General features: G+C 42.2%; 1 protein-coding gene across 2 annotated transcripts in view; it reads right to left on the bottom strand.

Moving 5' to 3' along the window:
- Positions 1–775: 775 nt before the first annotated feature.
- Positions 776–10,516, bottom strand: part of kcnh3 (potassium voltage-gated channel, subfamily H (eag-related), member 3) — a 203,680-nt gene continuing 193,939 nt past the window's right edge. For both annotated transcript variants that reach the window (XM_080903067.1, XM_080903068.1), the window contains 4 exons: positions 9,342–9,598; positions 8,825–8,925; positions 8,678–8,730; positions 776–7,355 (listed from right to left, as the gene is read on the bottom strand). In XM_080903067.1, coding sequence (XP_080759193.1) covers positions 6,384–7,355; positions 8,678–8,730; positions 8,825–8,925; positions 9,342–9,598 — 1,383 coding nt within the window. In that variant the 3' untranslated portion in view covers positions 776–6,383. The remainder of the gene's footprint in view (positions 7,356–8,677; positions 8,731–8,824; positions 8,926–9,341; positions 9,599–10,516) is intronic.

The following is a 10,516-nucleotide window of genomic DNA, read 5'->3' as shown; positions in this document are numbered from 1 at the left end:
TCACTTCTGTCCAGTAACCTTATTTCCAGTAACCATTTCTCATGATCCCACTGAGAAAGGCAGTGCTTACACAGACCTGCGGTTATTAATTACACCCAACACCTGGGAAAAGAGGATTAATGTATCCATCCCTCACACCTCCTGTCGAGAAAGACCCGATGTCTGCTGCTCTCTGCAGTCCCCTGCATGTGTTTGTCAGGAGGGATAAATGAAATTCCCAAACCTCCAGCTTTCTCTCCCTTGATGTGTTTTTGAGAGGCGAGTGAGGACAGAGTAGATGTAAGAAATAAAGTAAGAATCATTTGACACTAAGGCATGAGTACATGCACTACAGCAGAATCAAGTGCTACATTGTTTCTCGACCCCTTTGTTATATAATTTCTTCTCCAATCAGGATATTTCTAGAACGTTTGTCCTGACATTTCAAACCTTACTGAAGCTCTGATAGAATGAATGTTACCCTTGAGAATATATGCAGATCTGAAGGAGTTCCTGTGTTGTCTTATTTCTTCTTGGAGAGTCTGCTGTATTAAAAATCCCACCGGTTTTGTTGTTCTTATTTTTTTTTAAATTTATTCATTGTTAGTTAGGGGTTGCTTCATGGATTTGAAATAAACCATTAGAATGTGTTACAGACTTGTTGCTGCTGCACACAGTAATGTCAGAGTGTGAATGTGATGCTGACCTGACAGCAGACTTGCAGTCACATGTGAAAAAGAATGATGCAGGTCTTCCCAGGAGTGGATGTCCCAGCAAATTCAAGCCAAGGTCTCAGACTCCACATCCATATTAAATACAACCCCCCACCCCCCCACCCAAAAGAACAGCTACGGCTGGTTTGGAAAGGAGAAAGCCTCTTCACTCCATGAAGAACATGGCAGCACAGCTTAGGTTTGCAAACTCCAAACTTTAAGAACAGTATCCTTTGAAATTGCCGTATTTGCTGCTTCCAAAACTCGTCAACTCACAGATGAGGTGTCTGTAGAGCCGGGCGTCTGCTGATCATAGGTGGTTCAATCACTGGCCGCTCCACTCTGCATGCCAAATATCACTGGGCAAGATGCTAAACCGGAGTTGCTCTCCAATGAATCCAAATGAATGTTTGATAGAAAGCACTTTGGTAGCAAAAGCATAGAAAAGTGCACATATACATGGGTTAATGAGGCATGTTCTATGAGCTTTATTTAATGTGTAAAACACTAATCCATCAGTTTTCTGTTCTTCTCGGTTCAGGTAATGATTCATTTAATTTGATTCCTACAATTATATGTTACACCTATTAATGCAAATCAGTGGTACAGACAGCTGTCAAGTACACAAAAATGCAATCTGTTAGTAAAGTTTCCTTTGTAGTTTTATATTTGCACTTGTATGTGTATAAAAATTACCATTAGTTGCCATGTAATTTGTATAAAACACATCCTGTAAGGTTGTCAGTTTTACCTTTTAAACCTTCCAGTAACACTGTTCTGTTTGGGCTTAACTGTGTTATCCAAAGAACTGACATTTGCAAAGTTTAAACTCTGGAGTCACTACACAGCAAGTCAACGCTTCATTTTCTGCATAAAATAATTGAAACATGTAGGCACTGGTAGCATTCTACGCCAAAGAAAACGCAAGGTGCCAGTTTGAACCTTCATCTGTTTGAGACACTCAAGCTTTTAACAGAATAACTGTAATTCCAAGGTGTGTGATACTTCATTTGAAAATGTACCGATTTAGCATGCAGCAAAAAGAAAAACCTAACCTGGTCACTGACAACGCCACAGGTGTTATGAAGCCTAATAAAGCATAAATAATAAATACAAGCCTAGTTGGATGTGGCCTTTTACCCACGTGCACACATTATAATACTTTAAGCTATTTGCCATATTAGCCATTAGTCTGTGGGCAAATTTGGGTTGTTAAAGAGTAGAAGAACCATAAATTTATTTTTAGGGATTTTGAGCAATTGGGAAGCTTTTAGCACAAGCAACCTCAAAATGTAAGCATGCAGTGAGGAGAACGGCCAGAAGTGTTCTTGTTCTTAGTTCAGTGGGTGTCAGAAACAAATGGGGCCACTTCAAATGAAAACTGGATGATTACCTGAGGCACAAAGATTGGAGTCCTGCATGGAGCCCCTGTTGGTTTTCAGTGAGAAGCCCACTTTTACACTTACAGTGGCTGACACTTTCAGCCCAAGGGGCACATGTTTTTTTTTGTTTTTTTATTTTATTTTAATGCTGACATCATAACAGAACCATATTTGATGGCTTTACTTGAATAAATATTTTGTTTAATAAAACATAAATACCTAATTTATCAAAAAGGAAAAAAAATAGGGACGGGTTTTTGAGGCAACTGAATCACAATATACTCGGAAAGTGGCTTAAAAAATATTATTTACAGTTTACTTCTTAGAGAATAGCCACTTACCTCAGTTACGTGAATATTAGTTCCCAAGAGAAACACAAGAGACGGAGAGCTTACAAAACAACACTTCTTTATTGTTATACAGTATGTAATCCTTGTTAATGTTTTTTTTTTAATGTAACAGCAGTCTTTAATAAAATACATTTGTAAGCAAACAGCCTTCAATTGTGCAGGCTGGTTTCTACTCCCATGAGCCCTCTGCTCTGGATAGTTCAAAGCAGGCACATTTCTCATGCAAAAAAGAAAATAAGAAGTTTTGACATGCATTGAATTAAAACCTTTTAGGCACCCTCCCCAGCCACCAGTTCTTGCTTAGTAAATCTTTGTGAAAGTGTAAAGAGTCCAGTTAGTCACCACCTCCCTTGCTCCCATTAAAGAAAATAAAAGCCAGAAATCTGACTGTTCATATATATACAAGTAACATGGTCCTAAAGCACCTCACAAAGCCAAAAAAAAAAAAAAAGTCCTGAGACCTCCAGCTTGATGCAGCCTGGATGTTGCAGTTTTAGGGTTTGGCTGCTTTCACGTACCAACATGAAGTCATTGGAGGAATAAGAGATGAAGAATGTGTGTGCTACATATGAACTCGGGGAAGGTTTCGCTCACTCGCTCTGGAAAGGATCCAGTCAGACGTTTAGAAAGCAAACCTTCCTCCACAGTCTGTTTTTGTTACATCGTCCAGACATGCAGAATATTTCCTCGCCGCTTTTTCAGCAAAAATAAATACATACACAGCCGTATTAAATAAATAAATACAATACGTTTTAGATAAAGGTGCAAGTGTTCCCCATAGATGATGGCTTTCTGTGTAAATTTCGATCCAGATGTTTGCCTGTAATCGACAGGTGAAGAACTTTAGGGAAATCAATGTCTGTATGGAGAAGGCACGAATGGCTAATGGCTAAAGCTCAGGGGTGATGTGGGAGTTCGATATACAATCTGATAGGCTGGTTGTCAACAGTCATCATAATGATGAACAGTGATACAGGGGTAGTGTTTGATATTAGCTTTTCCCTACACTTTGTCCACAAATCTGTCTTCTCTCTTTGGCATACAATCCAAACACTCGCCTACACTTTTCCAAAGTGACCGATCGGAACTGTGCTCAAATTCTTTTGATCTGGAAAGAAAATGTGGATGCAAACTCATCGAGAGTGAAACAATGTGACAAGAATTCCCCAGAAAGACAGCCCCTTCCCCAAAAGATGAACATTATGACTGCTAACTTTAAGATTAGGTTGATTATAGTTGATGTAAGGATGTCCACACCCTAGAATGAAAGTAGCCTGCTTGAGATATGAGCTGATAGGCTGCTTGTCAACAGCATCATGATGCTGATGAGCAGTGACACGGGGAATGTTTGATGTTAACTTTTCCCTACACCTTTGTCCACGAATCTGTCTTTTCAAAGTTCTCAGAGTTCCTACACCGGCCTCAATCTGCTTAACCAGCAGTGCAAAGCTCTCCGCTTATTTTATTCTGAAATGCAACCAGATAGTATCTGTAATAAAGTTCTTGGATTCTATTAGAGTAGCACAGGATGATTTATAATGTAGAATGAGACTGGTTTATCTTATACTGGTGGAGGTCAGTTGATAATTGTCTGACACAATCTGCTTTAGACCCCCTCCCTCCCTTAAACTAGCTATCTTTTGAATGGTTACCCCTCCTAAACCACATTATGTTTATCCAAACTAGTAGTCTATTTTTCCAGTGCATGCATCCCTTGTGTTGTGGGCGATTTTAATAGAACTGATTTTCATTTTGTCCATATAGAGGCAACTGTTAATGTTGCATTTAGCTACATCAGCAATATCGGTCCATTTCAGTTAAATAACTATACTTAAAGTGTTCTGGAAGACCTCTTCTCTTCAGCAGCCAACAGAAGAAACATTATTCAGCCATTGTCAAGTTTTACTGTTAGACAAGAGACCAGGCAACTTTTTTTAATCTTCTGCTATCCAATTTTGGTGAGCTTTTGGGAATTATAGAATCAGTTTCCTGTTCTTGGCTGACAGGAGTAATCTTCTGCACCTGCTTCACGGTTTCATGTATTGTGCAGATTGATTCTATCAGATTGAAGCAGTCTGGCCATTCTTCTGTGAACTCTTGCATCGAGAACAGTTTTTCACGCAGTCGTCTCTTTCTTGCCATTCTCTGTAAACGTGGGGAAGTCCCAGTGGATCAACAGTTTCTGAAATAGTCTGAAATTCAGCAGGTCTGCATGTCTAAATGCATCGAGTTGCTGCCATGTGATTGGTTGACTAGATATTTGCGTTAACAAGCAGTGGTTAGGTTGTTAATTTTAACACTTACATTCTGGTTTGTATTTAGTCTTTATGGACACAGTATACAGTAGTACTTTGACTACATAGTAATCTATTATTATTATATGAAAAAAAAATGATCCTCTGGATCTTTCTATGAACGAAAAAGGATGTGACTTGCAGAATCCTTCTTTGATTCAGTTAGTTCCTGATCGAAGGGTTTGGAGTAAGGTACAATCTTTCTGGCAGAAAACCTTGAAGGCAAACACCAACCACCTTCTTTGGATCTACACGAATCACGCAATAGATCTATTCTGAATTCAGACGTGGACGGTATGAGAAATGACGCTAACGCAGAAGAAAACCTAAACCTGCATTCTTTCTAATGGCCACCATGGGGCGATAGCTGTGGTTGCGCAGACTTTTGGTGCTAGTGTCAGAAAATGATAATCATGCTTGAACTCTGTGAACCTCAAGGCCCTCTGTATTGTAAGGTAAAGACTCTACATTAATACTTTTATATAAATTGTATAAAAGTAATAATTCTATAAAGAACTTTTTAGAAATTGTGGTCATTCTAAGAGTCAATAGGATTCCCTGGGCTAGCTTGACAAGTCAGTGAGCACGTGGTTTCACAGTCAGAACTGCCACTTGCTTGTTAAGTTCAGTTCCCAAAAGCCGAGATGACGACTCATCTCAAGGCTTCAAAGCAAGACTTCACAAACCTGGGGATAAGGTCACAGTGGCTGCATCGATCTTTTATACTGTCTGTGGATTCAGAATGTCAGTTTTTTTGTTTTGTTTTTTTACAGGATGTGACAAGTTTGCATTCCTGAGTTAAAACCAAGCTCAACATCTTCTTTGTGAATGTGTGTAATGGGCATGTAATCGATTCTTGGCTCACCTGTGGCTTAGGTGATAAAACAGGCTGCAAACAAATCACCAGGTTTTCTTGGTGAAGACACTGAATCCCCAAGTTGTTCCCAAATGCAGTGCGGGCGCCACACTAATGACAGTTCTGCTGTCATTAGTGTGTGTGTGTGTGTGTGTGTGTGTGTGTGTGTGTGAAAGGGGGCAATAAGAAACATTGTAAAAAACACTTTGTAGAACCATTTAGTCTGAGGTTATTCGATAAAAAGCTGTATTTTTTTAACCAGTCCAGGGGCAGATAACTGCATTCCCCCAAAAAATAATCCCATTGATGAAGCAAAGGAACCTTCCAGGTGAGGTGACTGAGACCACTGAAGGGCTTACATTCTTAGTCCCAGTGCAGTTGGCTTGGATTATCTAGTTTGGGTAAAGACGCGTTTCCTGCCGAGATGCATGTGTTTGTGCCTGCCCTTTGAAGAGGAGACCTACTAGGATTAAAAAGCGATAGAGCTTCATCAGGGTGGAGAGATAAATAGATGTGCTCTGGCTCTGCAGTGTTTGACTCATGCTACTGGATCATTGATGCTATAAGACTGTTTGTGCTATTGTAATTCTGTGGTTGATCTGTAGAGGAAAGCATTCCTTCACACTGTATTTTGTGTTTACCTGTCTGTCCGTCTGGCATCTCCTGCCTGACAAATGTCTTTCTGTGTGAAATGGACCAGCTTTCTGTTCCCTGTGTTTGTTGTCTTTACCTTGCACTTGCTCTGACCTCTTTAAACTCTTGTCCTACATCTTTCCTGCTACTTGAATGACATCTTTTGCACAGGCCGTTCATAATGCTGGCTCCTCTTCATCAATGAAACTGATGTGCTCTGAGGAGGACTTCTCCTCTTCCAGGTGTCGTCCCCGCTCCTGCATCTCCAGCTCCTGGGGGTGAGAAACGGGTCTTGCCCCTCGGTAGTGTCGCTGTGAGTTGCACCAAGATGGAGTCTGGTTATCTCTTCTCCTTGCGTTTGCAGCTTCCAAAGACAAGGGCAGAGAAAGACTGGAGGGATGGACAGAGGTGTTAGGGGACACGACTGGCACGGAAGGGGAAGGCCTCAGCCGATGACTTCCAGGGGAGGATGTGAGCGATGGTGGAGCTGAAAAGTGAGAGGACAGGGGAGGGTGAGTGTCCTGAGAGGCAGGTGGGATGAGCGGGCCTCTGCTGGCACAACTGCCAGGTCGGGAGAGGTGAGGTCCTTGGCATGGGGAAAAAGATGATGAGGAAGAGAGAGACATGGAGAAGGAGAGTGAAGGTGAAGGGGTGCGAGAGGCCAGAGGAGGTTGGTCCTGCAGCGAGGGGAAAAATATCCCGTTACTGGAGGAGGCACGGAGTCTTCGGGAGTCCACGCGCCCCTCTGGAAATCCTTCCTCTGGCGACTGATGGTTGGAGTCAGCAGACCCTTGGCTATTGGCCCCTGGGGGCTTGGGCTCTGCTAATGCTGAAGGAGTTGAATTAGGCCTTTTTGGTGAGTGAGGAGTTGGGAGAAGGCATCCTGGCAAATCTGCACTCTCTGTGTCTCTGCTGTCTAACAGGGAATGAGTGTCAGGTCTCTGGTGGGAAAAAACTGTGGAAGGGGGTGGCGCCCCGGGGCAAGGGCTTGATGACAGCTGGCTGGCACTACTGGGAGGTGATGTTAAATTTGGCATCATGGTCATCAGGACTGGCTGTGGTGCCATTTGGAGGAGGGGCTTGAGCAGGCGTGTCATTTCCTGCAGCTCCTGACTGAGCTTGGAAACTTGTTTAGACAGACCGTTCATCTGTGAGGTGAAGAGAGAGATCGTATTAACGCTGGAAAACCAGAAGAACAGTTCATGCAAATTCGGTATGACAATTCAGCACCATGGTTGAAAAATATCAAACAATCCTTTAATCCTTGTTTGCATAAAACATAATTAGGTACTACATAACATTCATCATGCAGGTTACATTTTAAAAGTCCCTTTATCATACATTTAGTTCAGTTTTAGAGTCTGTTTTAGAGACTGACATTTTTCCATCAGGGACTGATTACAACACGCCAAATGATTCAGTGCAGGTGGACCACATGATCAGTGTGTTATGTGTGTGACGCTTGTTTGATTTAAATGGTGGCTGCTATAGTAATATACAGTAAACGTTCCAGAGAAGCTGGCTGACAGTCTGACAAATGCATTCCTGTCAACACAGTCAAAGAGTTACAAAGATGGAGATTTTATTCTGAGCTGATAATAAATCTGTGATGTAATCATGGTCTCTGTCTTGTCCTTATATTTAACAACTGGATAATAAAAATTGTGCATTTTAAGTACAAAACAAAGCAAACAAATGTCTAACTAACTTCATGAATGGTTCAGGTGGAGCAAGAGGGGAAACTTTAGAGAGAGACTCAGGGTTTGTTGATTAAAACCTGCCAGTGAGCGAGAGTTTGTTATCATAGTTGAAGTTATGAAACAAAAAACTCAGCATTGTAAGAGCCCAGAGAAGTATACTATGTATGAAGTTCAACACAGCCAGACCTTCTTTGTGATAAATTAGTGTATAAAAATCTATAAAGAACATATTATAACTGCAAAATGCAACACTGTTACAAATAAGGTAAAAGATGAATTCTGCAGAAAATTGTTAATCTGGTGATTTATCACATAGAGCAGTGGTTCCCAAACTTTTTTTGCTGGGCCCCCCTTTGTTTTACAAGAAAAATGTTCACCCCCCCCCTCTCCACGCGCGCACATGCACGCACAAACACATCCTCCAACCACACACACCCATATTTTGCTCCATTGAGGTTTATTTCACACCTCAAACATTTAGTAAACAATTAAACAAATACAAGTAATCTGCAATAAATTACAGGTAGTAATGAAATAAACTACTAACTCTTTTAAATATAATTTTTAAAATATCATTAGACACTTTGGGCCAGCATTCGTAACGTCAGGATTTTATTTGTATGTTTTTCCAGCCATGACCTGCTCGTGTCGTTTGCGAAACATCCAGCTGACTAACAGAAAAATCAAACCTCTGCTGCTGAGGAAAACATTAGACCCCCGGGGCAGAAGTGAACACATGCAATTATCATCAGTGTCAAGTCAGCACTCACCTCCTCAGTCAGTTTAGACACACTCTGCTTGATCTCAGAGTGCTCACGGATCCCTACGGGCAACACACATGCAGAAGGATTAGGCCTCCGGATAAAATGTACTGTTCTGAAAAAGTACTCCAATGTGTGCGGCTGTAGGTGTGCTACCTGCGTACGGTGAGGGCGGAGGGGCAGGTGACAGGCTGGGGCTGAACTCAAACTTCTGTGTTGTGGTGGAATTGTTCTCTGTTTCAATGCCGTCCACAAATCTGTGCAGAGATTACACATGAGAGAGAGAGCATGTAAGAGGAATGTAATCAGGTGAAGCTAAAAGGGCTGAAAGCTCCGTTAGTACTGTTTGGATCTTTTAACACAAACATGGAAAAAGTCCTTCATCAGCAGCTTTGCATCACACAACACTGCACACAGTGAGGTCGTGAGACATCTCTGCATACACATAGGCATGTTTGCTCTGCATGCATGCACATTAGTGCATTGCAGTGTGTGAGAACCTACATGCCTTCCAACAGTAGCCGAGCCCCATGTGATTCACCAGCACTGTAATCTAGTGGTTGCCATGGCAGCCAGACACCTATACTGCGGCACTTTCCTCAATTGCTCTTCTCTGACTATGATGTTTTGAATCAATCTTCAGTTTCACACTATGTGTGTCTGTGTGTTTTACCTGGGGCTGAGTTCAGGTGGTGCACCACTCAAGCTCACAACTGGTATCTGCAGGGTGGAAGGGCGCGAGTGGTCGGAGGGAGCACGGAAAGGCCGAGGCGGCAGGAGAGGGGAGCGCAGGGGCGAGCTGAGGCCCCTGCTGAGATGCAGCGGGGAGCGAGGAGCTCGGGACACGGAGCTCTGCTCCTCATCACCCTCCTCATCCTCGCGGATGGACGGCAGCTTCTTCACCAAGCCACCGTTGCTCTCCCAATCCACCTGAAAGAAAGAGAGGAGGAGCTTGGATACTAAAATGGGATGAGCGGGATCAGCCCGCACACCTGCTGGATTTCTTTTATCACCATAGCATTAGTAACTGCCTTTACAATGATTGTAAAGGCAGTTACAAGCTTGAACCAGTGGATGGCAGGCAAACACAAGTTCTGTAAATCTGTAAATATGTTTTTAACATTCAGGGTATTGTTTGATTAGCAGCATATTCTTTCTTTTGAAGACTTTTGAGCTCCTTCTCTTCCAGAGGTAACTGAATGCAGGACGTGCTCTGCAGGTCTTATTAGATGCCTGCTATTTATTCCTCTAGTATACGTTGCGACCTGTACACACACTCTTAAACTTTAATCTGGAATAGCTTTGCATTCACAGTTCAAGCTAACCCTGATTTCTTATACATGGCCTCTTGTGCAGCCTCTCAGTTCCTCCTGTCTGCAACAAGCCTTTCCTCCATTTTTAAGCCACCTTCCTTTGATTTCTTCACAAAAAAGAAAGAAAATGTTTTTAAAAGAAGGTGGGTGGGGCTGTTGGGCTCACAGACAGGTCTATGTGTACCCAACATCAGGGATATCTGCGCTTATTACCATAATTCAAATCCAGAGTAGCCTGAAGCCCGAGCTTTATGCTCAGTGAGAAGATGTGTGCTTTTAAGAAGCGACTCTCGAAGCAAATCACCAACTTGACCAGCGTCTCTGATCAGATTCTGGTGGTTAGTTTGTTATTTTTATAGCTGTAAGTTTAAATTCAGTGGTCACTTTCTGGATCCTGGATACACAACGCTTCATAAGATTACAGTTTTCAAAAAACGGTTGGGAACCTCGGCTGTATCAGTGCGGCACTGGCTAATTTCCATTTTGACTGTTGATTGGCTTTTCTGAGCAGGATAACCTTCTCTTTTAATTCAAG

This window comes from Rhamphochromis sp. 'chilingali' (assembly GCF_963969265.1).
Source record: "Rhamphochromis sp. 'chilingali' genome assembly, chromosome: 14".
Lineage (NCBI taxonomy): Eukaryota > Metazoa > Chordata > Actinopteri > Cichliformes > Cichlidae > Rhamphochromis > Rhamphochromis sp. 'chilingali'.
The sequence above is the reverse complement of the archived record's forward strand: the minus strand, read 5'-3'. Positions and strand labels throughout refer to the sequence as shown.